Source organism: Panicum virgatum, chromosome 5N (genome assembly GCF_016808335.1).
Source record: "Panicum virgatum strain AP13 chromosome 5N, P.virgatum_v5, whole genome shotgun sequence".
NCBI classification, from domain to species: Eukaryota; Viridiplantae; Streptophyta; class Magnoliopsida; order Poales; family Poaceae; genus Panicum; species Panicum virgatum.
This window is the reverse complement of record NC_053149.1, coordinates 7,337,781-7,365,737: the sequence shown is the minus strand read 5'-3', so window position 1 is coordinate 7,365,737 and position 27,957 is coordinate 7,337,781. Positions and strand designations below refer to the sequence as shown.

At 48.0% G+C, this 27,957-nt stretch overlaps 2 protein-coding genes and 1 pseudogene across 2 annotated transcripts; 1 reads left to right on the top strand and 2 right to left on the bottom strand.

The window, feature by feature from the left end:
* Positions 1-16,677: 16,677 nt before the first annotated feature.
* Positions 16,678-17,639, bottom strand: LOC120674487 (annotated as a pseudogene).
* An 861-nt stretch (positions 17,640-18,500) lies between these two features.
* On the bottom strand, positions 18,501-18,871 carry LOC120674486. The gene has a single exon (XM_039955661.1). The coding sequence runs from the start codon at positions 18,852-18,854 to the stop codon at positions 18,501-18,503; it is 354 nt and encodes a 117-aa protein (XP_039811595.1). The 5' UTR covers positions 18,855-18,871.
* A 3,959-nt stretch (positions 18,872-22,830) lies between these two features.
* On the top strand, positions 22,831-27,482 carry LOC120674485 (DIBOA-glucoside dioxygenase BX6-like). The gene is made up of 3 exons (XM_039955660.1): positions 22,831-22,970; positions 27,089-27,221; positions 27,279-27,482. Exons 1-3 carry the CDS (start codon positions 22,831-22,833, stop codon positions 27,480-27,482), a joined length of 477 nt encoding a protein of 158 aa, XP_039811594.1.
* The last annotated feature ends 475 nt before the right edge of the window (positions 27,483-27,957 follow it).

Sequence of the window (27,957 nt, the reverse complement as noted above, 5' to 3'; positions counted from 1 at the left end):
GCTATCTGCTTCATTGTGTCGGCCGCTGTCGCGGCGATCCGCCCTGGCATGGAGATTGGTTCCCTGGTGAAAACCATATCCGGTGCTCGGACCGGCGACGTTGGTGCTGGCGCGTCATGGTCCTATTTATAATTTTATCAATAAGTGGATAAACCAAAGTAAATTAAAATCAATATGATTATCCATATCAAAATATAGTTAATTAAATTGAAATTTATTAAACTTAATCTTTATATATCATTAGTAATATTAAACCTAGTAGCACATGTCATTTATTCATGATCACTCTTCAATAGTTCCACTAAATACATTATTATTAATACTAAAACTAATATATCACTAATCATTAGTTATATATATAATTTTTAATAGTTTTCTATGTGCTCATTCTTATTCGAATACGGATGTTGCAGATATTGTCGAATACGGATATGGAATCGGATAGAGAAAAATGAGAAAAAAAGAATTCGGATATATCCACTTTAGGATCACATTACAATCGGATACGGATATGGATATCCATATTAGGTGCGGATATGAATACGAATGCAAAAAATTCGGATAACCATTTTGATGCGTCCCCTCATAAGAGAAGACTTAAATGTGTTACAAACATCAGTCCCAGGAGGCTGATGACACATTTATTACATCAGATGGTTCATTACCGTACAACTCTACGCGGTAGTGAGCAGAGAAGCGCCACTATCGCGAGGATTACAATCCATACACACGCAACGATATTGAATACAAAAAGAAAGTCATCAGAGTCTTGCGCCATGCGGTATCTCTTGCGGGTGACCCTAATCCACAGGCAAGGCTGGGTGCAGGACGATACCCTACTCAACGTCCTCTGGAACGAAGTCTGGGTCTTCCTCTGTAAAAATTAAGAATGGGGTGAGTACAAACGTACTCAGCAAGTCCAACCACACCCACGGAGGGGGTATAAATAGAATATAATGCACAGGGTAAATTAAGGATAAGACTAGGGTTTGATTTGCGGAAAGCAATATTTTATGCAGGGGTTCATTTGAAAGAAAGCATTTTCCAAAACTAGTTTTCTTGTACCGAATAACACGAGGGGTTGATCCACACAGGATCCAAGTTTTAAACTGCTACCAGACTCCTCATCCGCCGTAGCACACGGCACAACTGCCGGACACATTTCCAAAACAACTCACGCCAACCCATCCCACAATAAACACTAGTTATGTGACCACACCATAACTCACCCAGTACCGTGGGCACGGCTATTCGAATAGATTCTTAACTCTGCAGAGGTGTGCAACTTTACCCACAAGCGGGGTACCGCAACTCGATCACCTTAGTGTCGGTGCAGATCCCAACAAAGTCATTACCCACCTTAGCTAGACCTGACTAGCCATCACGGGATGCACCAAGTGGTTATTGACCTATTACACAGAGGTTTTAACCGGGGTATAAGTCACACAGAGCTAATCCCTTCTCCTTGATCACCCATTGCTCTCAGCTCTCCTGATGGCTATTAGACTAACTAGTGGGGTTTATGCTAAGCCGTTGCCCATACAACGGTCGAGTGGTTTGCACGATAGTGGAGTTAGGTGAGATGACACATCAACTCGGTCCTTAGGGGTGACAAGATGGATATCTCCCTTCCTTGCTCTGCCACACAGGCACAAGCACACCAATCAGCAAATCACACAGAAATGCCGTCCATCCCGTCTATACTCATCTTTCGAAATTCCACATTTTATCCCTTCCCACACACACGCATTTTCTTTATAAAAACAAGTTGTATTGAGTATGAGGTCCTAAGCGTTCTAGCAGCGATTAACGTCCAAACAGAATCATACATTAATCTAGGTGGTCAAAGATTGGTTATAACAAATCAAGGGGTGGCTATCCAACCGTGTTTTTAGCAGGCAAAACATATGCAAATTTTATAAAACAGGCCAATAGGTTGTGTTTATAAAAACTAGGACAAAAGCATGCATCAAAGGATGGGATTGAACTTGCCGTCTTCGAAGCCTTCGGGGAGGTCCTGATCGAAGCACTGTCCTTCGGGCTCGGGGTCGCGGAATTGATCCTCGTTTGCTTGCTCAAAGTACTACTCGTCAACGGGCTCTCCCTCGTTCACACCGTGATCTACGACGCATACAAACATGCACACAATCAAGAAACAGAAATAAAAGTTTATCGTTGAGCTCGAATCGGAAATAGTTAAGATGTGGAGTTCGGAGTAAGATTTTTGGGCGGTTTCCTAATGGCATGGCCAAAACTATGTTATGAAATGATAGGTTACAGGGAGAGTTAGGGGTTAAACTGGAACCAGGGGCTTATTTGTAATTATTTTTGAGGGGCCAAGGGCTTTGTGGTAATATTTGAAAATGTCAGGGTCACTCTTGGAAAGAGCAGGGACCTAATTGAGATTAATTTTGTTTGGTGGAAAGGCTTATTTGCAAAAAGGGAAAACAGAAAGGGCCTTTTTAGAAGAAAAAAAGTTTATAAAGAGTGGGGGTTCTTTAGAAAATAGAGGAAAGGGAAGGAAAGGGGGCTCAAGGCAAAATTGCCTTTCCTCTTCCTCCCCTCGATGCAGAACAGGGGAGGGGCGCTGGCTCGCCGGCGGCGGCCCGATTCGGGCACCCTGGGCGATGGCGGCGGCCGGGAGGAGAAGGGAAAGAGAGAGGGGACCGAGAGGGTTCGACTCCCCGTCCTACCTCGGGCTGGGGTGGAGCGTGGATGGCGGTCCACGAGGGCCGGCGGCGGTGGTGCTAGGCGGCTCTAGCGGCGGCGCTAGGGAACCGGAGAGGAGGAGTGCGGGGCGGCGTGGCTTGTGGTGGCGGTGAGCGACGCGAGGGGCCCTTTTATAGGCGGAGTAGGTCGGTGGAGGGGAGGGCGCGTCGGTGGCGGCCGGTGAGCGGCACGGAGCGCCTTTAATGGCGTCCGGCGTCGCGACTCGGCGGCGCGGGCGGCGAGACCGGTCACAGGATGATGTGATGGCTCGGGCAGGCGTGCGCGGGGCAGGCGGTGCAGTGCTCGACGGCGGGAGGCGCGGCGAGCAGTGGCGCGTGCTCCACGTGGGTGCAGTGCACGCACAGGCGGCCGGCGATGATGGCGGCACAGGAAGGCGGTGGCGGGTCGGCGAGCGGCGTGGCGGGGCCCGGACGCTGTGCGGCACAGGCGCGAGCGGCGAGAGCGGGGCGTCAACGGCGGGCGGCCCGGCGAGTGCGCGCAGGGGGCTGAGGCGGTGCGTGTCGCGGCGCGGGCAGCAGTGCGCGCATGCGTGTACGAGCCGTGCGTGGGTCGGCCAAGGCGGGGAGCGCGTCCAGGAGGCGAGGCGTGCGGCGGGGTCGGGCGGTGCGCGGCCGAGCGGCGTCGCGGCGCGGTCGGGCCGAGCGCCGTGCGTGCGTGCGCGTGGGCAGGCCGAGCGGGGCGCGCATGCAGGGGTGGAGAGCGCGGCCGGGCGGAGCAGGAGGCGACCGGGGTCGTGCGCGCGGGGAGGAGAGGCGGCACGTGGGGGCAGGTGAGCTGAGGCCGGGGCGCGTGCGGCCAAGGAGCAGAGAAAGAAGGAGAAGGGAGAAGGGAGAAATGAAAAAGAGAAAAAGGAAAAAGAAAATAGAGAAAAAGAAAAGGAAAAGGGAAAAGAGAGAGAGAAAAAGAGAGAAAGAAAATAGAAAAGGGGAAAAAGGGAAGTAAATTGGGAAAAATAAAAGGGAAGAGGGAGAGGGGGAGTGAGTGTGCACCGGCGGCGATGGCGGGGTGCGCGGGCCAAGGGAGGTGTGTGCGGCTGGGTGCGCGGGCCAGGGGAGGCAGCGGTGCATGCGACCGGCGATAATCGCGGTCGGCGAAAAGAAAAGATAGAAACGACAAATGGAATCGGGTGTTAAGCGGCGAAAGATTCTAGGGAGGGTATTAGGGTTTAGAGATAACTGAGCTCAACGATGAAAAACGATTTTGAAAATATTTGGCGTATGATTTAATTTAGTAAATTTTGGGATGTTACACATTTCCACATTCCCACCCCTCCACCCACGTTGTCAGTCCAATCGATGGAGTTTGGCTGCTCCCTTCCCACGTCCGAATTGCCACGTTGCAGTCCCTCCACGATGGGGAGAGCAGAGTGAGCAGTCAAAGGATCGCACTTTGTAACCGCGTTGTTGAAAAATTTTCTACAGTATTCGTTATATCAAACCTTCGGATATATGTATGGAGCATTAAATGCAGATGGAAAAAATAACTAATTATATAGTCTAACTAATTAGTATGAGATAAATCTTTTAAATTTAATTAATCTATAATTAAATATTATTTGTCAAGTAATCACGAAATGTGCTATATCAAAACCCACACTTTTTCACCAACTAAACACACCCTAAGAGAATTTGCTCGCTGCATAGTTCTTCGTCTGATCACAAGTCGTAGCGGGGCTTCGAATTCTCAGAACAAAAAAAGGATAACACAAGCCATGGTCTGCCTCCAAGCGTTCTGCAGCGTGGAACTTTCTGCTTCCACCGCTCGCCTCCTGCCGCCTTGCCGGAGCCGGAAGGCATGCGCGTCCTCTCCATCAATCAGTCAGCGGCACTCAGCACTCAGCAGCAGGCGCAACCGCGACACGGTAAGTTGACCCTGCTCATCCCCTGCCCCCCCCCCCCCCCCCCCCCCCCCCCCCCCCGCCTTGACTTTTAGAGTTGGTTTCACCCTGGAGTCTGCGCGCACGTTTGTCGGTCTGTTGTGCAGCGCACGCAGTGCGACTCTCCTCGGCGCCAATGCAAGAACCTGAAGAACCAAACCCTAACCTGCTAGAGCTCTACAGTGCAGCCGTGCGGCCGTGCAGGACAATCAATGGACCTGCTCCATCTCTTGCCGCCTCGCCGGACGTACGGCACGGGCTTTCCCAAAATGGCATGTTGACTGTTAAGTGCCTCTCCTCCGCGCCGTCGATGCCTGAGCTCTGTTTGGTTACAGGGATCCAATTTTTTGGATCAAGGAATTTGGCATGTATAATATATTAAATAAAGTCTATTTGCGAAATATTTTTATAGTTGGGTGCTACTTTTCGCGACGAATCTAATGACGGTAATTAAGTCATGATTTATTACAGTGATGCTATAGTAACCATCCACTAATCGTGGATTAATATACCTCGTTAGAATCGTCTCGCAAAGTAACCATAGGGTGCTGCAATTAGTTTTGTGATTAGACTTTACTTAATACTCCAAAGTTAAGATTCTTTGATCCAAAATTTTGGATCTGGACATCCAAACAGGGCCTTGGTCCCTTCACTCTTTTCTTGCTTGACTTGCCATTGTTAGATTCATAAATTCTAGAGTTCTTGCTTGACTTGCCATTGTTAGATTCATAAATTCTAGAGTTCTGAGCGGATCGAGTCTAGGCACACATGAATTAGGTTGGGGTACATGGTTCTGAGTACATTCACAAGTAGTTCATCCCTAATCTAATACAAGAAAGACAGAGAGAGGATGAGAGGGCGCAGACCATCTCCTGGGTTCGCTGTAGACGAGCTCGAGCTCTGGTGCGCCATGGCTCCGATGGCGGCGAGGAAGTTGGGGTCGGCGAGGCACGAATCCGGCGGCGGCGTTGGTCGGCGATATGGTGGCGCTTCCGGTCGGCCTCACGCAACTCTAGATCGGTAGGGATGTGGAAGAGGATTGTGGCGGCGGTGAATCTCATGTTCTGTGTCCCGGCTCTTCTCCCGTTCTATATAGTGCGGGCGACGGGAGCCCACCAGCTATATGAACTTGACGCCACCAATCAAGACATGTTGAAGAGTCCAGCCCGATCTTTGTATCGGACCCATGAAGATCAACTCCATCAGGCATCGGCAGGGCCGCCGGGCACGCCCGCCGGAGACGTCTACCAGAGTTTTCGCTGGAGCTTGCCACCATAGCTGACAGCTCCGTGTAACAATAATCAAACCATGGCCTCGCAGTCTCTGCAGTGCTGCTGCTCCCAGTACTACTTCCCATCCCATCACCTCGACGCGTCCAGCAGCTGAACAACCTACGTCTGCAGCCCTACACACAAGCTTCCTGTTTCAAGTTTGAACCTTGGACTCCAAGTTTTTGACCTCTGACTTCTGCTCACTCCACGCTTGACACTGTTTGCATTTAATGCTTCATATATGTTTAAAAATTTAATGTAATAAATACTGTATAAATTTTTTTAAGAACTAAACAGAGTGTAGAAAAAATATTTGCAAAGTAGAAAAATCTTTTTCCTACTTGCGCTCTTCCTTCCCTCACGTCCGCCCCGTCCCATCGCAGTTACTCCTCTGCACTCTCCCTGCCCCTGCACTCGGTCGGGATGGATGGGATCGGCGTGCGTGAGGTGAAGCCGTGAAGGTCCGCGCTCTTGCGTGCGTGAGGTGAAGCCGTGAAGGTCCGCGCTCTTTATATGCCCGCGCGTTCGTTCGAGACAACGGGAAGAAAGAATGGCGGGCGCCAACACCACCACCGAGCTCACTATGAAGCTCCTCATCAACGCCAGGGAGCGGCGGGTGATGTACGCGGAGACCACCCGGGACGTCGTCGCCTTCCTCTACTCCCTCCTCGTCTCGCCCGACACCTCCATCACGCTCGACGACATGACCTGGCATGGCTGCACCGAGAGTATCGTCGACAGCCTCGTGGAGCTCGACGACATCGCGGCCGCCGCCGGCTCCCGCGGCGCGCTGCAAGAACCACCTAATTTGATATTATTTTAAGCAAATCGTCGGTCATTATCATAAAGATAAGAGCTAACACGTGCTCGCCCGAGAGCACGCTACGTGTTAACCCACATCTAGACACGAACAACCGACACGTCATTCGCCCAAAATAATTTCAAATTCGGTGGTTCCGGTACGGGTTTGCCATATGCCCAAGATCGAGCGCACATACTGTTTACAAAAGACACATTACCAAAGATCATAGAGAAAAATTTAAACATAAAGCAGTAAAATAATTAGATTATTACAAATTCGACATAGGATGGTCCAAATCTAGAAATGAAAGGTTCAATAACATAATTCAAGTTTGGTTCAAATGAAAGAGACATGAATAATAAAGTTTAGTGTTTGTCATGATCTCCCAAGAACCCATCTCGCAACGGAAATGATAATCACAACAAAAGTAACGGCGTCTTGCTCAAGAGCGCCATCACAACCATAAGGACCTACTCCTCCCCCACGCTAGGATCGACGGAGTAGAAGTGACCAAAAACAACCTCCGGCTCACCTGCAACTTAGTTTAAATAGAAAAGCAAGATGAATACAAAAGGTACTCGCAAGACTTACGCATTTATATAAACAAGGAGTATGCAAGAGGGCTCAAATAAGACTTTAAGGTTAAGTTATTATTGCATAAGCATGAGCTCTCTAACCAACATCTAGCTCTCTAGCAAAGTTAATTAATCTTGCCTAATCCACCACAAGTTTTAGTTGATTATGACAAGAATAAAATAATTCAACATAGAGATGTTATAAATCATTACCAACATAAACGAAATTTTCTACGAAGAGTTCATGGGATAGTGAGCGTGCTCATGTCCGAGAGCGCGGCAATTCGAATTGATTATAACCTTGCAAGAGTGTACTACTTTACCCACACGACGCAAGGACCAAGCGACCCACCCAACCGATCACATCGGGTAAAGGGGTACTCGCGTCAACCATTACCAACAAGGCTAGATCATTGATCTTCACACCTAGCTTACACGTAGAGAACTTAGGTCCATCGGGGACACCTCTAAACCTATCAACATATAGATCCACCGGGGACACCCCTAAGCCTCTCTGCATAGCTCTTGGCCACGTATCTAGGACTGCGCATCAAAGACCAAGTCCAGAAGGTATTTGGCTCATCCATACCATTATTTAGGATATGTGGTAGCACGAAAAGTTGCTCAAAACCAACATCATCCACGGGCGGTCCTTAATCGGTCCAAGCGGACTATGTCCACGTGATTTCTTTCTCTAGGCCCTACTATTCCGCTCGAACCTTAATACTTCCATTCCACCATAACAAAGATGTACATTTGCGATCAAGGATAACCGGTAAGTGTGATGACTCTAAACCATTCTTTCTTTTTCTACAAAGTGATGCAAAATATTCTAAGCATAGCTAAGCATTTAGTCAAGTTAAGTATTCAATTAACTATCAAGTGACATGGACAAGGATAAATAATTCAAGGAAAGGTAATGCATAAAGTAGGTACAAGAATGCAATAAATAATATAATATATAAAACCCAATAATACCCAAGTGAGATAGCTAAATTGCATCAATTTAAATAGGCACAAAAATTCATGCTTAGCTTCTTGCCTTGGTTTTCTTCCGGCTCAACAAGGAACTCAACACCAGGCTCGGGCTCGGGCTCAACGGACTCGGCGGGCTCAACGGGTTCGCTCTCCGGCGTCTCGGTCACTATAATACTTGAATAAGATGTATGCATTAGAATAATACTAAAATTGCACATGAAATGATATGTCATGAAGAGTGAATGGTTCAACATGCGATAATGCACAAAAATGACAAAAGCAATAGCAATCACGCTCAAGCAACTAATACAAAAATAAATCAACAGAAATTTATACATCGAGCATAAATCATGAAATAAATTTAGAGCACATATAACACCAAGATAAACTCATGAGAGTTGGATTTGCAGCAAGAACATTTTTCTATAATTACTTATGAATATTACAAGTTTCAGCTGTCCTAAATAAGATAAATCAAAAAGGACATGCAAACTTAATTGAACAAATCTAATAAAATTACCACAGATACTAGGAATGAATACAAAGATAGAAAAATAAGTTTCATCATTTTATTATTTTTCTACAGAGAGTTATGCAATAAACAACCTTTCAGATAGCAAGTATGAAATTGAGATAAAACCCTAACAAACAGCAGGTAAACATTAAAAAAAGTTGTACTAATGGAACGAGCATGTCACAAGTATTCTAGTAAAATTTATTTTGACATTTTCATAGTAGTACACAATTAAATAAGCATTTTATTCCCTTTTCCAACAATAAATCATAAGTAAATCTTCAGGAAATTAATATACAAAACAATATTTTTTACATGGTATATATAAGCATTACAAATCCGACAAAACAAGTTTCACATTTTTTGGAGACATATATGAATTTATATGAATTTTACAAGAACTCAGCACAACACAAAACTTGAGTAATTGCTGGATCTCCACAAAAAGGCACCACCCAGGCCACTGACATGTGGACCCAGGGGGCCAGGCAGCTCCCCAGCCCAGGTCAAGGCCACAGGCCTGCCTTGACTGGGCCAGAGCGCGTGTGGTGCGCGGCCAGTGCGCGCCCAAGGCACGCGCTGCGCGACGCCGCGGCGAGGCGGCACGGCAGCCGGCGGGGACGTGCGGGGAACGGCTGGGGGCGCGCGCACGGGGACGAGGACCGGTCATCGAGCCTCACCGGCGGCTCGGATGGGGCGCAACGGCGGTGTGGAGGCGGCCCGACGAGCTCCGGCGGTGGCGTGCGGAGGCCGACAGCGGGGAGGCCCTGCAGGCGAAGGAGGAGGACGAGTGACCACCGGAATCGAAGGAGGAGGGGGAGAGGAAGCTCCCTGCACGAGCAATCGAAGGATGGTTCACCGGAGGGGGCGGCACGTCTGGGCTTTAAAGGAGGGAGGGGGAGGCGAGCGGCCGACGGGGCGCCGCGGCTTCCGGCCACAATGGCCAACCGGTGGCCAGCAGTGGGGCGCCGCCGCCCCTGCTGCACAACCAGGGAGCGAGGAGGCACGGTGGAAGGGGAGGGGGTAGCTGACGCGTGGGCCCGGGGAGAAGAGAAAACGGTTGAAGTTCAAAATTCAAAACGAAGGTGTTCCCGGGCTCAAAAATTCACAGAATTTTTACTGAAGCTAGATAAAATCTCCAAGATCATTTTCCAAGAAGAATTACTCAAAAATATTTTGTAGATTGGTCACAGCAAAAGGAACAAACCAGCAGTTTTTGAATCTTCCAAGAATTTTATGGCTCGGGTAAAAGGTCCTAAATTCCACAAAAATATTTTATAATCAACATTTTAAATCTAGTATTTGAATAAAAATTTTGGGGGCACAGTTGTATAGAAAAATTTTAACTTCCTTCACAAGCACTCATATCAAGCAAGCACAAACATTAAATGAATGCATGCAAACACATGCAAATGATGCTCCACTATGATTTAATGATGCTCATGATGCTGTTAATTAAATGTTAATCACATTTTTTACATTTGGGTCGTGACATGCGCCGCCGCTGCCGCCGCTGCCCCGGCGCTTCTTTGTGTGCGCGGGGAGGCGCCGCGGCGCCCGCTGCGGCGAGTACGTGGCGAGCAGGAGCGGCACGAGGTGCCTGTCCTGCGGAGGGCGGATGTCCGCGGAGTCGCCGCACAGCGCGCCCGGGCCCGGCTGCTCCTGGCACGGCGGGCCGCAGCAGCAGGCCGGGGCGGCGGTCCCGACGTGCACCCTGATGGACGACCTCACCCTCGGCTCCGCCTTTGCGCTGAGCCTCGCCGCGTTGGAGGTCGAGAGGGGCGCAACATTGCAGGAGGCGACCGTGCGGCTCGGCCACAAGGAGGTGCGTAGCTGTCTCGTACGTGCCATACGAACGAAGAGGTTATATATGTTGATAATCCACCATCTTGGTTAATATCACTTAACATGTGAAAGTGGTTGTGAAAGTGCTTAATGTCAGATTAAAATAGCTAGTTATAGCTTTTGTTATCTCCCGCAATAGCTGATTGAAAAGCTTGCTGCTATTTACTTTCATGTGCAATTTAGCCGCTATACCTCTATTTAGTTTTTTTAACGGTATACCTCTATTTAGTTAGGTACCCGCTGCCTGCTGTTTTAGAGGATCAAACGCCTAGCATTTTGTATAATGATTTAGATGAGTACCCATAGAAGACATATATGAGTTCTTCTTTAATACTATGATATAAGTCTGGTAGGTATTGTTGTTCCACGGAGCTACCCGCTGCGATTAATTAGGTATTTGATCATCATGAGCCAATTTGTTGCGTGTCAGACCATACGCACACAAGGTGTTCGATGAAATACTCGTGAGAAGCAAATTTGCTACTCCGCTGCCCTTATAATACACCATATATCGGTCTAAAACTTGTTATTTTCTGCAGGGTTTGGAGATTCTTAAGGAGTCGCTGCACTCGACTTGCGTCCTCACCAATGTCTTCCTCCTCGGGGACGGGAAGGCCGCGGCGCTTGAACTCGAGCCGACCTCTCTCCCGTTGGACCTTGGATTGCCAGGGAATGCGCACGAGTGCACGCGCTAGACGCATACTAGCGCGTGACCATCTTTTGCTGATGCCGCTTCTGCTGTCCACTGTTTGTAACTACTATAGCTAGTAGCATGTGCCACGGTAGCACCTAATTCTGTCGCGCCATACTTTTTTTTATGAAACGAATTCTGTCGCGCCATACTTGTAACACTTGTTCATGACTGCCTGCCGACTGCTAGGATTCGTGCGGATTCCGGCCGGGAAGCAACGACGACGAGCTGCGGATCTCCGTCAACTAGTAGGCTCTAGCACAAACCTGTGCTGGCCAAGTTTACGGTCATTAGTATAGTTTGTTCCTCGTGCCCTAAAAAAGGTGTAGGTTCTTCGCTGTTCTGGTGTGCAACCAAGAAAAAAAAAGGCCCTGTTTAGTTCCAAAAAATTTTGCACAGTATCTGTTACATTAAATCTTCGGACACATACATGAAGCATTAAATATGTTTGAAAAAATAATTAATTACAAAGTCTAACTGATTAGCACGAGCTGAATCTTTTAAGCTTAATTAGTCCATAATAGAATATTATTTGTCAAGTAACAACGAAATGTGCTATAGTACCAAAACTCAAACTTTTCACCAATTAAACACACCCTAAATCAACGATCGAGCATGGATGGAATAAATCTGAAATCTCTAGTTAGAGATCCTTCAACTGGAATCTGTCGCATGAGTTGTTTGGTCTACGAATGCTTCCCCTTAGGTAAGCGCCCAGCGCGGCAGTCGTCGTAGCGGTAGAGGTGCAGCGGGAGTGCACGGTTCGGATCTGGTCGCGACAACTGTGCGGTTGCGGCGCCGGCGAAAGTGCACCCCGCGGTAGCAGCGGAGAACAGAGGCGCCGTCGGGTCGTTCTGGATTCTGGAACAAGGGTGGCACAACCGGAGCGAAGGGGTAGGACAGCGCCGGCTCGCTGAGAGCTAACTCGGCGGCGGCGGAGGGGGTGCGGGAATGGCGCGGCAGCGGCGTGGTGGGGTCCAGGAGCAGCAGCGCATCCCGGGCTTCCAATTCATGGTTGGCGTGGCCGGCGAGCAGCCTGGCGGCGGCGCCCAGCGGCATGGCGAGGAGGCCGACGATGAAGTCGACGGCGTCCTTGCCTGCCTCCGCGAAGAGGACGCGCTGGGCACCCGCGTCGACGACCAGCTTCATGGTTGGCAGAGGCGCGGACGCCGCCGTCGTACGTTGCTCAGTTGCTGCAGTGCGGCAGCTCATGTCTGGCTGATCGACTCTGGGCGCGTTCTCCCGACGGAGATCAATCACTGTGTAGTGGTTTTGTGTAGACGTCGCGTGACAATCGGGTTGTTGGAACCGAGCGATTGAATCCGCGATCATGCCCGCCGAACACCAGACGAGAGTTCACAAAGAAAACCGCCGTATACGTTTGAAATTTGGTCTTTGTGGTCTCTTGATTTCTAGTCCCTTTTCCCGCCAAGGTTATTTACCGCGCGCACTACTAGACGCGATTTCATCGCAGAAGCAGTCGCGCAGCAGTGCGCGGGCCTAAATTTGCATGCGCATGTCATTGGCTGCTCTTTCGTTTCATTCGCTGGTAGCCAGAAGCTAGCAGTCAGTGTTGTCCGACGAGAAAACAAGTGTGGTATTGATTCCAGTGAGTCTTATACAAACAGGATTCAACTAAACAACGTAGTTTAAAAGATAATTCAGGCATAAATATTGCTTTTTTCGGAACATTTTGGCATTTTATTCGGAACACTGTGAATTGTTCTTGAACAAATTTGAAATTCGTTTCACAAACAATTTTGAATGTTTGAAAAATTTTATTGGGAACTTTTTGGGTATTTTCTACAGAACACTCTGAAATGTTCTCAAAACAATTCTCTAATGTTAAGGAACATTTTCTGGAATGTTTTGCTAACATTTTTAAAAGTGCAAAACTATTTTCAGAACATGTTGGCATTATTCAGAACACTGTGATTTGTTCTATACAAAATTTGACTTTGTTTTATGGAACAATTTTGAACGTTTGACAACTTTTTTTTGAACTTTTTGGGTGTTTTATACGGAACACTCTAAAATGTTCCAAACAATTCTTGAATGTTCAGGAACATTTTCTGAAATGTTCTACTAACATTTTAAAAAGTGCAAAAAAATCAGAATATTTTGGCATTTATTCAGAAAACTATGATTTATTCTTGAACAAATTTTTAATTTGTTTTATAGAACAATTTTGAATGTTTGACAAACTTTTTTCGAAATATTTTGGCATTTTATTTGGAACACTGTGAATTGTTCTCGAACAAATTTGGAATTCGTTTTTGAAATAATTTGTAATGTTCGACGAATATTTTTTGGGAACTTTTTGGGTAAACATTTTTACGGAACACTCTAAAATATTTTCAAACAATTCTCAAATGTTCAGGAATAATTTCTGGAATGTTTTGCTAATATTTTAAAAGTCCCTAGAGTTGTTTGGATCCAAGGGCTAATTTAAAGACTAAAGCATACATCCCAATCATTGGCTCTACCTTCCATGCAGGGGGGTGAGGAGAAAAGTGACTTTTTGGCGAGATCCACGTAGAAATAGCCCCAATAAGCAACTCTTGGAGTGGCTAATTTTTTGAGGTGACATAATTCACTTTAGTCCCAAAAAACCCTACATGTTTGAATCCTTTGGGACTAAAAGGGGTTAAAAGGGGAGAGGTTAATTTTTAGCCCCTGGATTCAAACAGACCCTAAGTTGTCGAACCGGTCCTATACCCGTGAATTTCCGCCTTTTCTATTTATCGCGCGCGAGAGCCGGAGCTCGCAGGTCGCAGAAGGCTGTTGGCGTGGGCAGTGTCTCTCGATTTGCGTGCACAATATATCCATTCAAATACAAATTGCTCTATCTACTAACTAATTATTCAAATTAAATTTCGATTGCACAGTTGTATTTTTTACGATGAAATCTTCAAAACTAGACCACATTTGATTATGTTTAGATGATGCTTTAACTAAAACATTTTTAACGAAACAATTTCTATTTCGAGGGTATTTTTATTTTGTTTCGGAACATTTTATTTGGTTTCGAAACAAATTCCATCTCTAGAATGTTTTTATCTCCGATAGACTTCTGCGGTGGTACGACGGCTAATCGCACGTGCTATGAATAGACGCTCCCAGGCCGAGACGATAATTTCTATTTATCGCGTGCGCTACTCGTGTGCGATAGAACACCACAATCTAAACAATCTGAATTGTTTGATGACCATTTTTTATGAACTTTTTAATTACACATTTTCATCTAAACAATCTGAAATGTTTGCTGACATTTTTTATAAACTTTTTTAGTTAAACATTTCTTCTGAACAAATTGAAATGTTTTCAAACAAATAGAAACACTTTAAATTGTTCTCAAACAAATCTGGATGTTTTTAAACATTCTAAATAATCCAAAATGTTTGATGACCAATTTTTGGGAACATTTTATTTAAACATTTTGTTCTAAACAATCTTAATTGTTTCATGTTTGCTTACTTTTTTGTGGAATTTTTTAGTTAAACATTTCTTCCGAACAAATTGAAATGTTTTTCGAACAAATAGGAACACTTTGAATTGTTCTCAAAGAAATATGGAATGTTCTGAAACAATTTAAATAATCTGAATTGCTTTATCTCAGTTTTCCATTTTTTTAAGTGTAAACATATTAAAATTTACAAAGTAGAAAATAAGGCAGCAAATGGCAACAAATAACGAAAGGAATTAGTTTCATGGGCCTGCAGCTTCCTCGTCTTCTAGCTCTTTGGTGTCCGCTCGCGAGCGCCAGCGCGCGCGTTCCGCCGTCCGCTCGCTAGCTTCTACGATGAAACCGTCTAAAATCGCTTAATGCGATGTATAGACGCCCCCCCCCCTTTTCCTAAGGGAAATCTATTCATCGCATATGCGATTTCCAAGTGATCCATCACAGAAGCCACTGTACATCGTCTTCCACCTGAGCCAGGGCGGCGGGCGAGGGGTTGCGAGTTAAGAGAGCCAGGGGAGGAGGAGAGGGTGGCCGGCGAGGGGTGGTTGGTAGGGGGAGCGGCCGCCGGCGAGGTCGCCGGCGGTCGGGGTGGTGGAGGGCGGTGGCGGCCTTTAGGGTTTGGGTTACCGGGGATGAGATGGATCCATGGCCTCTGGTTATAGAAGAGGAGGCCGGAGGCGGCGGCGGCGGCCCCGGCTCGGCGGCGGCGGCCCCGGCTCGGCGGTGGCGGCGGTTGGGCCGGCGGAGGGCGAGGCGGCGCAGGAGCACCGCCGGCCGGGCAGAGCAGGACCTCCGATGGGCGGAGGCCGGCGGCGGGGGCGAGGTATAGACTGGCGGCGCGGCAGTGTGCTTGTTTAGGGTCGGCGGCGGCGGCACCGCCGGAGCTGGGGGAGGCGGAGGCACTGGTTTCAGCGATGTGCAGCGCCCCTTTTCCTACTCCATCTCTTTTTTCTTTCTTTCTCTTGGACAAAATTCCCACTTTGTTTCTTTCAACTGGGAGACTGGACTACTGTCTACTGGAGAGTCGATACGACTCGATAGAATCTCTAGAACTGAACAGCCAACAGGCCTGAAAGCCCAGCAATTCGAAAGTCCACCCATTGGCCCATGACGCCATGATTGCATAAAAACCCAGTCACTTCTTTTCTTTTCTTTTGTTTCTTAATTTTCAGTTACTGATCGTGTAAACCTAATTTCAAATTCAAGTTTATCAAAAGTTGAAAAAAAATCTATGATCTGTTAAATATAAGTTATTTGGACTTTTTTTCTTCAAAATCTTGATCCAACAGAATATGGAACGTAATTAAACAATATATACAAACTTATGTGAAAAAAGTTTAGACAGCGAACACAAAACGTTTCATTATTATTTTGAAAACACTTACTGTTTCAAATTGTTCGTATATGGATCTTGTGTCTTTGCATTGATGAGAAGGAACACATCCGTTCAATCAGATTTGAAAATAAGACTCCATTTGGGCGTAACAGCGCGGAGCAGCCTGACGCCCTGACGACCGCGGCCAACGGCGGCGAGGAGGCCGGAGATGAACACGTCACCAGTTCCGCAAGGACAACTGTCGCCGGCGACGCGATGACATTGGTTCCACGCAGCGTATGAAAGCGTTTTATGTGCCTGTTTGAATTATTTTCTACCGATTATAATTACGGGTATGTTAATTTGAATCCAGGAGTTAATTCTTATTTCTTAATCAGCTAAAATTATTTTAGATGATCCAAAATGACAAAAGATTAGATAGCTTAATATATAGCTCAAACCATAATGCATATAAATTTATCTCCAGTCTAACAGATAAAATATCACTCTTTTCAGGCCATCAGCAATCGTCAAACAGATAAAATATCACTCTTTTGAGGCCATCAGCAATCTAAATCAAACAGTTCACAGCCGTCTTAAGCTCGTAAGTAAACCATCTATTCAATAGCCAGCTCTTTTCCCGCCGCTTGATCATTGCGCGCTCTCTTCTCTTGTTGCTGTTGACTAGTACCAGCGTTCTTGTCGCCGGATGTGCGCGCCCCCTTCTTCTTTAAAATTAACGTCGGTCAGCACAGTCTTGGACTTGTTCAACGACGCCTTCAGGATCTCCAAACCCTGCAATTGCATGCGTGCACGTGGTTAGATTCCACTTGCAAGGTAGAAATTTTACAAGAAATTTAAAGTTTGATTTCCACGGTATTCTCAAAAAAACAGAGAAGAAAGTTCTAGATGATAAAATTTTTGGAAAGTGTTAGCCAAACTGCATGCATAGATTACCTCTTGGTAGCCAATCTTGACGGTCCTCTCCTCGAGCGCGCCGAGGTCCTCGACGCCGAGCCTGTGCAGCAGCGCGATGCTCGAGATGTTGGACATGGGCTCGACGGCGAGCTCGTCGGTGACGGTGTACGTCACCAGGCCCCGCACGAACCCTTTGCTCTCCTGCGCCCGCGCGGCGAGGCAGTCCTGACAGTGCCAGCAGGCTCCGCTGCCGACGACGCCGAAAGGCGGGAGCGCTAGGCACGGCGACGACGATGCTTTGCTGGGACCGGGCGGCGCCGGAGGCGGAGCCGGGGGCTGGACGAGGGAGGGGAAGCCCCCCGGGGTTGAGCAGCGCGTCCCGCGTCTCCGGGCTCTGCAAGAACCCGGGGTCCATCCGCTGCACGCTGGCGTGGAGGTTGGCGAGCGCGCCGAGCGGGCTGTCCTTGTCCTTGGCGCCGGCGGTCAGGTTGCAGGCGGCGGCGAGCGGCATGGCGAGGAGGCCGAGGAGGAAGTCGACCACGTCCTTGCCGGCCTCGGCGAGGACCACGACCCCGGCGTCCTTGGCGATGAGCAGCTTGATGGTCGGGGTCGCCGCCGACGGCGCGGCCGCGAACGCCGGCATGGCGGCGGCGTTGCCCATGTCCCAGCAGGAGCCCTAGGTCGCGGTACGCTCACCACGCCTCTCGGTAGATCGATCTCGGCTGATGTTTATTTACGAGACACAGGTTTGTTCCGCGAGCAGGTAAAACGACTGAATATATGGAGAGTCCAGGGATACGTTTGCCGTGCACGAACGTGACTCTTATGAAAACAATGCTAATTTGGAAGTGCGTGAATCTTTTCAGTTTCCAAACTTGACATCTAGTGACACGATTATTTGGAGTAACGCAAAAAGGAGTGCAATGCAAAATAAACCAAGGGACAGTACTGTGACACTGGGACGATAACGGAAACCACACCAAGATCAGATCGATCTAGCACAACGACGACAGCTTCCTTCAAGACCTCGACGACGACTACAAGCTACTTCTTCGCAAGGAAGACGTCTGTGAGCACCGTCTAGGGACTGCAGCGACGCCTTGAGAATCTTCAAGCCCTGCACGCACACGAATCACACCGGCGTCTACAAAATTTACAATAATGTGAATTTCGAGTACGGCGGAAACAAATTATGAGCATCTGTACTGTGTTGTTACCTCCGCATAGCCCAGCTGCTCGGTCTTCTCCTGGAGCGTGCCGATGTCGGTGACGCCGAAGGTGTTGAGCAGGGTGATGCCGGAGATGGTGGACATGGGCGCCACCTTCAGGTCGTCCATCACCGTGTACGTCACCACACCCTGCACGAACCCCTTGCCTGCGTGATCCGACAGGCCTGACGCCGCCGTTGCCTCTCCACCAGACGCACGGCTCGAATCCACGGCAACAAAGACCATCTTCGTGGTCATCTTGCCGCTGCAGCTGCTACGCTGACAACGCGTGCCGCTCACCTTAGACATGAATGTCAGGCACTCTGCATAGGTGGAGTACTGGAGTTGCAGCACCGGTAAAATTCAGTAGAGGACTCCACTGCCTCTGGCAGCTGGAGCAGCTTGCCACCTTCGGCACTAGCTCCGGCCGAGCGGACGTAGGTCTCGTCCAGCGTCTCGACGCTGCCGTAGAGGTTGCCGATGGAGCCGACCACGGCGTCCTGGCTCAGGATCTTGACGACCGTGGCGAGGGGCAGGGTGAGGAGGGAGAAGAGGAAGTCGACGACGTCCTTGCTCGCCTCGGCGTACAGCACACGCCCGCCCTTGGTGTCCACCAGTAGCTTCATGCTCAGCGTTGTGCTGTTGGCATCGAGACTAGTTGGGGCCATGTCTTTGCAGAATGGGATCTGATCCAAATTCACCGAAGTGTTCGTCGGTCGATCTACCTCGGATGGTCATGGTCTATATATACAGCAAATGCAGGTCGATCTGGAAGTGGAAGGTGGAAAGGCCGCCCTCGCAATTATTTCAGGCTATACGAATAGGCGCCCGGAAACATTCAGAAATAAAACGGAACGAGCACTTCATATCGTGATCAGTTGGATGATTACCACAACGTTTCAGATCAATTTCTCGACCCTACGGCTTCCGGTTCTGCACGTACATGCAGCATCACACATTCTGACATTCACACGGCGTGCACACTGATGCGATGGCAATTGGCAACCTGGGTCTGACAGGCAGACGTCCTTGCCTGCCTCGTCGAACGAACACCAGCGCGTCTGCTCATCAGTCATGCTATAAGCTCTGGGATTGCCGTGCCAAGATTGCCGATCTTCTTCCTCGATTAGCTCATGAATGGTGTAGTATCCTCTTCCATGTAAATGTAATAGCCTAGCTTCTCGTGGTTAAGGATGGGCATCTCGTGGTGAAGGATGGGCAATGTGGCCTGTGCCGGACGGCCGGTGGACAAAAGAGTAAAATGCCCGTACTGTCGGTGCTTGAACTTGGCTCGGGATGTCATTCCGGTCCTTAAATTTCTAAATGTACATTCAGATCCTTAAACTAGTAAATTTAAGAATTTGAATGTGCATTTTAAAATTATGAGGACCGGGATGACACCCCGAACTAAGTTTGAGGACCGGCGGTATATTTTACTCTGGAGAAAAATAGGCTGTGGGAGACCATCAGTGGTCCAAATCATATGTGAAGAACGTGAGAGTACATGGTTGTGCTAGTGAATTGATAAAGACGGAGTTGAACAAGTCAAGTAGGATGTCAAGAGCCAGTATGGAGCTATGACTAAAATTTTGTTGGCTCAGCAAATTTTTGTCATGTATGAATAATGGAGCTGTTACCACCAGAATTTGGTCGAGAAGGATATGGCCCAAAGTTGCCAATGGGCATGCACAGATCGTCCAGGGAAGAGGCGATTGTGGTCCACGCCAAGAACCGATGGGCTCTTCTTATCTGTATGCGCCGGGAGCCGATGGGCTCTCTTTATCCGTAATCATTAGAGATAGGCTAGTTTTCGTATGGAACTAGGATTTATTTAGCTTGTTCGTCAAGTCTACAGGACTATAAATATGTACCCATCACTATGAATAAAGGAGACGGCAAATGTTCCCACAGCAGCGCTTGTCTCCAACTCTCTCGGCGCATCGCCAGCCCTAATCACGATAGGGTTAATCTCGAGGTAAGCGTCATGCGGCTCCAAGGATCTTCCTTAGAGCATCACGGCTCAACACCTTGTACCTTGGTAGATCTCGTGCTGAAGCATTTTTGATGGCGAGATCTGCTACTTATCCCGGTGTTTGCAGCATAGCTTTAGCAAATCGATTGTGCTTTATCGTTGCTCAATTGTTGCATTCGCCATGTCTTCTTTGCACGCAGCATCGGCTAGTTTGTATTTGTCAAGCGTGACTTAGAGCCGATGGTGCAGAGAAGACACCTTGCTTTGTTTCGTTTAGTAGATCCGATCTGTTACTGTTCGTCCATAATTAATAAGGTTCGCTTAATATCTGCTATATCTGGCCCTGATAAACGTGTTGGATGATTCCTATGACATCTTAGATACCGTCTATCACGCTCATCTGGCCTAACTCGTGGATGGGATGTTCCTATATAGCGGTGAGAGTTGTAACAGTCGTGGTTTGGATTTACTTGATGTTTATAGAGCAAGTATCTTTCTATCATGGGTTTTACTCGTTCTTATCTGGATTTGCAAGATCCTTTTCGTCTTTGGTTTTGGATCGGAACGCGTTGCCTAGCCGTTTGTTACAATCCACGATGTGCGCTGCAACACGTGCATGCGACCTGCCGATGGGTTAACGCGTGCCGATCACCCTGCCCGATATGTCTTAGATTGGATCTATCTGTGTGGATGGGTTTCTTTGGAGGTCCTGGCTATGCTCACGCATGTTTAGATCGTTCTATGTCGTGCGTAGCAAGAGCCGATCTGGATAGGTAGATTTACCTATATCATGTTCTGGAGCAGGTTTTATCTTTTACAGATACGGTTTACATGCTTTTATTTTCCGATCGCATCTACAATCGGCAAATGTGCCGATATGCCCTCGAACGCCTTTGGATCGGCTGATTGTGCCGATACAGAACAGCGGGGCTCACAGTTTGCCGATCCGAGCGATCGGCAGTAATTTAACGTTTTATCTTGTATGACGCAGGGAAAGCAGGAGACAGAAGCCTCATCACTCACCCCTTCCTGGCTGCAGATCAAGCCAGGTGGCACGCCCTGAACACCAAGAGCCGACCACGTGCCGCACTAGGAGAGACGAGGATAGGAGCAGCACGATCTCCCGGCTCGGCGGTGTGCTGCCGCCGGATCCTCGCCCCGGTGACTTTCCCGCAGCAACAGGAGCTATGAAAATTTTGTTGTACTAGGCAATTATATCCATGTGTTGCTTCGAACAAAGTTGGAATAAGTATCGGATATATATTGGTGCCCGTGTATTAATTTATAGGGATCTACGTGATCGAGTCGTAAACGGAGGAGGTTGGTCCGACTCGCATACGGGATAGATTAAGGCCTACCTGTCACTAACATAGGCGGACCTAACCAACTACCAAAACAAAAATTTGGATAGAAACCTTACTCGCTGTAGAAATAGGTATAGATTTGGACCCCCATGTGATGCTTTAAGTTTGGAAATTTGATACTTTTCTTGAGTTCATTGTTTTTCCTTCCATCTTGTGTTAAGCAAATGGACTAAACTGAATGGAGAGTGATGCTACTAAAAGTAGTTTCGATTTTATTTGGCGAAAGAAGGCACTACTATAGAGCTCTTTGGGCCTGACACTTTATCAATCCAAAATGGAAAGGACTCGATCTACACCTACGTAAGTTCCGAGTCTGGCGAGTCGCTCATTTGTTCGGGAGAGTTCCACAGGTATGCCTATTATGATAATTCTAAGATGCAAGTCAGCAAGTGCCTGAGTTGTTTCAAGTCTATGAATCCTTACTTAGCTCCAGCTGAAAGGTTTGAAAAGTCGGCAAATTTTCCAATAGAATTAAATTCATAAAACTGACAGTGATATCTTGATCCTTTTAAGAGTCCTTTTCGGGAAAGATTAACTCTGATATTCCGAGCCTATGTTTCAAATTTTGTGATTTCTAGAAGACGCATTTGATTGGATCTGGTTGGAAACTCTGTCAAATTTCAGACTTTCAGTGACATGTTGCGGGAAATTAAACTCAGCCGCCCGGCGCCAATCCGCCGGGTATACGGACGGCCGCCAGACTATGGCGCATGGAGGGGTCGGCTTTCGAGATTCGTCAAAGCATGCTGGTTTGATTTTTTTTTCAAAGTACACGGTGATATCAAATGGCGAAATACGGGGGATACGGGCCCGCAATATGGTTAAAATAAGAAAGGAAAGAAGGTCTGGGCTTCCTAGCGCCTGCTCCGAGAAATATCTGGACCAAGCGCTCCTGTGCAGGGGCTCGTCACTTGCGCAGTTGCGCACTTGAGTGTCTTGGACCACCGATCGGCCCAAGTTTTATCGGTGACCTTGGACCCCGATCTGGGAGCAGATTCGAGTGGGCTTCAGAGAACAGGTAAGGAAATGATTAAATATTGATTTGACTGGAGTTTTGCTGGGTCGCTAAAGGGATTGTTCGTTTCTTTCTTTCTGGGTGATTCGCCCTTTTCTCGTGAGTAACTGGTAAAAAACTGATTTGGTTGGAGTAAGCACGTCGCCGGCGAGGATGCTGATCCCGCGCCGGCACAAGTCGTCCGCGCCGCTGCAGCCGCCTCCGAAGAAAATGCAATGGCAGGCGCAGTACATCCTGCCTGCACCAGTACACGGCGGGGGCGGCCGGCTACAAGCTGCTGCAGTCGGTGCGGGATGGGCAAGGTCAGGATGGTGGCGTCCGAGTTCGAGACTGCGACGCGCGTTGTCAAAAACTGCGTGCCCACCAGCCGCGCCGCCGCCGCAGCCGTCGAGCAGGACGGCTTCGTGCTGTGGCAGAGGGCCCCCGACATGTGGTATGTAGAGCTTGGCAACATCTCCAATAGTTAGATTGTTCTTGTGTGAGAAACAAATGCATCGTTTTGACTTGAACAAATTTCGAGATGCTTTATTTGCACAATATATGTGCTGCCTTTTATTCAACTTCTAGTTAATTTCTTTTGTGGTTTTGTAAAGAATGTGCACATGAATACATGGAGCCTTGTACCTTCGGTTAATTAATAAGAGTTTTTTTACGTAGAATGAGCATCAACGCACATTTTATTGTGATTTTCCGTGTGCACAAAAAGTATGGGCTATCTAGCATATTACTCTATTTCTTGATTTATTTCATGGGTTATAAAAATGTGCTATTTTTTATGTGCACACAAATTTGTGCATCTCACATATTCAATAATTTTGACATTTTCTATCTACACCAAAATATGTGTATATTATCTACTAGGGTAATTAAACACTTTTTGCATCCTAAAATATATGTGCATCTTGAACAATAAGCAACTTAAGATGTAAGATTTCTTGTGCATCTCGTTCATCGAATAACTATCAGATTTTTTTCTAGTGTGTAGAAATAAACGTGTACTAGTTTGATTTTGATTTTTTCCTATGCACAATAATAAGTGCATCATGAATGATGAACATATTTAAGTTTTGTAGGCATTTGAACTATTCTTGTATGATAAATCACTAAGCGTGCATGTAAAAAAAAATATGACCCTAAGCAGCTGAAGAATTTGGACCGCCGAGCACTAGTACAGGATTAGATTTTTTTTACCCCGTGAGCATCTTGGACTGTATATTTTTAGGATTTTTCTCTTCACCGCTGTTACCATCGGTATTTGGCTAAGACGGATATGAGCCGAGAGTGTTTGATGGGCCAGTTCGGATCGTCCAAGGAAGAGGCGATTGCGGTCCACACCAAGAGCCGATGAGCTCTTTTTATCTGTACATTATTAGATATAGATTTTTGCATTGTTTAAGCTAGGGTTTATTAGCTTGCACGTCAAGTCTATGGATTATAAATATGTATCCATACCTAATGAACAAAGATTGATGGCAAACGTTCCCCAAGCAGCGGTTGTCTCCAGCAAACTCTCGGCGCATCGCCATCCCTAATCGCATTAGGGTTTTCTCGAGGTAAGCGCCATGCTGCTCTAAGGATTCTATCATAGTTTCGTTAGAGCATCATGGCTCGAGCCTCCTACCACGGCAGATCTCGTACTGAAGCGTTTTTTATAGCGAGATCTACTAGTTATCCTGCACTACTACAGAATAGTCCTTTGTTCCAGGCCATTTGTCCCAGTTGCCTTTGGGCCCGGGACAATAAGTGGATTTTGTCCCGGGTCCAAAGGCTAGCCGAGCCAACGGGGGAGACAGGGGGCGTTTTGTCCCGGTTGGAGGTACCAACCCGGACAAAAAGTCCCCCTTTTGTCCCGGTTGGTGGCTCCACCCGGGACAAAAAGCCCAACCCTTTTATCCCGGTTGGTAACACCAACTCGGACAAAAGGGTGACCCTTTTATCCCGGTTGGTGGTACCAATCCGGACAAAAGGACCCTTTTGTCCCGGTTGGTGTTACCAACCCGAATAAAAGGCCCCTTCACGTGATAGTTCAAAAGGGAGTTATTCTTTACTGAGTCACATGTACTACTTAGGGAGTTGGTAAGGAAACCATACGCTAGGCAATAGGTCTTGGGTTCGAATCCCGCAGGGCGCAAAGATTTTTTAGCGCGAGTGACCTTTTATCCCGATTCTACCACCCGGGAACCGGGACAAATGACCCAATCTGTAGTAGTGCTGGTTACCTTGTATGCTTTTCGATATGCTTTTGTATCTGTTCTTCGAGCTAATAGATCGTTTAGTCATACGGATCGGAACACGTTATCTAGTTGTTTGTTACAATCCACGACGTGCGCTGCAACACGTGCATGCGACCTGCCGATAGGATAACGTGTGCCGATCACCCTACCCGATATGTCTTAGATATAGATTTTTGCATTGTTTAAGCTAGGGTTTATTAGCTTGCACGTCAAGTCTATGGATTATAAATATGTATCCATACCTAATGAACAAAGATTGATGGCAAACGTTCCCCAAGCAGCGGTTGTCTCCAGCAAACTCTCGGCGCATCGCCATCCCTAATCGCATTAGGGTTTTCTCGAGGTAAGCGCCATGCTGCTCTAAGGATTCTATCATAGTTTCGTTAGAGCATCATGGCTCGAGCCTCCTACCACGGCAGATCTCGTACTGAAGCGTTTTTTATAGCGAGATCTACTAGTTATCCTGCACTACTACAGAATAGTCCTTTGTTCCAGGCCATTTGTCCCAGTTGCCTTTGGGCCCGGGACAATAAGTGGATTTTGTCCCGGGTCCAAAGGCTAGCCGAGCCAACGGGGGAGACAGGGGGCGTTTTGTCCCGGTTGGAGGTACCAACCCGGACAAAAAGTCCCCCTTTTGTCCCGGTTGGTGGCTCCACCCGGGACAAAAAGCCCAACCCTTTTATCCCGGTTGGTAACACCAACTCGGACAAAAGGGTGACCCTTTTATCCCGGTTGGTGGTACCAATCCGGACAAAAGGACCCTTTTGTCCCGGTTGGTGTTACCAACCCGAATAAAAGGCCCCTTCACGTGATAGTTCAAAAGAGAGTTATTCTTTACTGAGTCACATGTACTACTTAGGTGAGTTGGTAAGGAAACCATACGCTAGGCAATAGGTCTTGGGTTCGAATCCCGCAGGGCGCAAAGATTTTTTAGCGCGAGTGACCTTTTATCCCGATTCTACCACCCGGGAACCGGGACAAATGACCCAATCTGTAGTAGTGCTGGTTACCTTGTATGCTTTTCGATATGCTTTTGTATCTGTTCTTCGAGCTAATAGATCGTTTAGTCATACGGATCGGAACACGTTATCTAGTTGTTTGTTACAATCCACGACGTGCGCTGCAACACGTGCATGCGACCTGCCGATAGGATAACGTGTGCCGATCACCCTACCCGATATGTCTTAGATTAGATCTATATGTATGGATGGGTTTCTTTGGAGATCCTGGCTATGTTCACGTATGCTTAGATTTGTTCTATGCCGTGCGTAGCAAGAGCCGATCTGAATAGGTAGATTTGTTTATATCGTGTTCGGAGTAGGTTTTATCTCTTATAGATGCAGTTTATTTACCGTTCTTTATTAGATGCATCTATAATCGGCAGATGTGCCGATATGCTCATGAACACCCCGGATCGGCTGTTTTTGCCTATGCAAGACAGCGGGATTGACAGGTGCCGATCCGAGCGATCGGCAGGAATTTAACGATTACTCTTGTGTGATACAGGGAAAGCAGGAGACAGAAGCTACGACACTCACCCCTTTCTGGTTGCAGGTCAAGCCAGGTGGCACGCCATGAACACCAAGCCAAGCAACGAGCCGCACTAGAAGAGACGAGGCTAGCAGCAGCCCGATCTCCCGGCTCATCGTGTGTCGCTGACTGCCGGACCTTCCGCCCGCCGATTTTCCGCGAGGGCAACAACCGCTTTGAATTTGAAGGAGTGCTTACAACGAAAATATATGTGCATTTTAGTCCCTTTTACTTATTAATTTTTTCAGAGAGTGCTTATAAGGAATATATATATATATAGGCCAGGGCTAATCTCTACCCTGGGTATGGAATAGCTATTCCATACCCGAGGCAGCCACCCACCGTCCGCTCGAACGCACCGAGAGGGGGCGCGCGGTTTTCCTCCCTCAGGCGGGGGGCGCCGGTTTTTCCTCCCCACCCAACCGCTCCCTGGTTTTCCTCCCCACCCAGCCGCTCCTTGGTTTTGCTCCCACGTAGCGCGGTTTTCCTCTGGCCAGGAACTGATCGCCGGTGTATCGATCTCGCAATCGACGGCGCCCCTGCAAGGACCGTGGAGGCAGACGCGTTCATCCCTGGCGCTTCACGGGATCGCCGGCGACCCAGCGATCCATGGCCATCAGCCAGACGCCGTGAAGACCGAGCAAGCCTGGTCTCTCCCAGCCCTTGTTCCCTGCGAGCGGAGCGGAGAGCTCTACGCTGGATGCCGTCGTTCGCCGAGTACGTAGCGTCGACGGTCGCCGGAACCTGCGTCCCCGTCTCTGGGGTGCAGCACGCATTCGAACCCCAGCTTCCTGGCTGTGCTGCTGCAGGACGCGCACGCCGACGGCGGCCTGCAGGCACCTCTCGGCGGACGGTGGGTGGACACATACATCTCCGACGCCACGTCGGAGAGATGGCGACCTCCTTGTCTCCTCGAGCTGGTCAGCCACGGGCGGTTCGGGAGTAGCGAGCACTGGGTACTGGCCAACCAGAACTAGATCCCGGCGAGGGTGTCCGTGGCATGCCTCGGCAACACCGACATCGCTAGGTTCAAAAGGCTATACGGGCCCTTCGCCGAGCTCACGTCGGGGCCGGGCGGCGACAGAGCGAGGGCGAGCGTGACGGTGACGGAGTTCCAGTCGCAATACAACAAGAAAGGCCTCGACGGCCGGCCGGCGCTTGACCACTTCCGTCTGGACTAGTGCTGGTGTGCTACCGGTATGGTGCTTAGGACATCGTTATGTTCCATTTGGCACAGAAGCTCCTCAACCTCTTTTTCAATAAACTAGCTAAACTAGCTAGTAGTCTAGTGGTATAGATGAAATTCAACAGTCAACAACAACTTAACACAGAAAGACTACTTCCATTATTTACAGAGACAGTAATAATACAGAGACAAAGGGCACCATGTAGTGCTTGACACTCAAGTGACATTGAGCTTTGCAATAATATACATTTCTGACTAAAATAATAAACAATGGATTTCAGTGTCTGTGATTGTGTACAAGGCAAAAATCAGTACAGATTTCCGTCGATGGACTATTCCTAACTAATTTACTTGTACAAGCTACATCGATTCCTCTTGATCTTGCTGACTGCCTCCTCAAGTTTGCTTCCAATTTGGTTTCCCCAATCGACTTGGGTGCCAGAATTAGCTGCTGAAGAGCCTCCTCCAGC

Coding starts and splice junctions, on each gene's coding strand:
- LOC120674486 (XM_039955661.1), bottom strand. CDS start 18,854: ATGGCCCCAACTAGTCTCGATGCCAACAGCACAACGCTGAGCATGAAG.
- LOC120674485 (XM_039955660.1), top strand. CDS start 22,831: ATGGGCAAGGTCAGGATGGTGGCGTCCGAGTTCGAGACTGCGACGCGC. Junction 22,971..27,088: donor CAGAGGGCCCCCGACATGTG/GTATGTAGAGCT, acceptor TTCGAACCCCAG/CTTCCTGGCTGTGCTGCTGC. Junction 27,222..27,278: donor CTCCTTGTCTCCTCGAGCTG/GTCAGCCACGGG, acceptor AACCAGAACTAG/ATCCCGGCGAGGGTGTCCGT.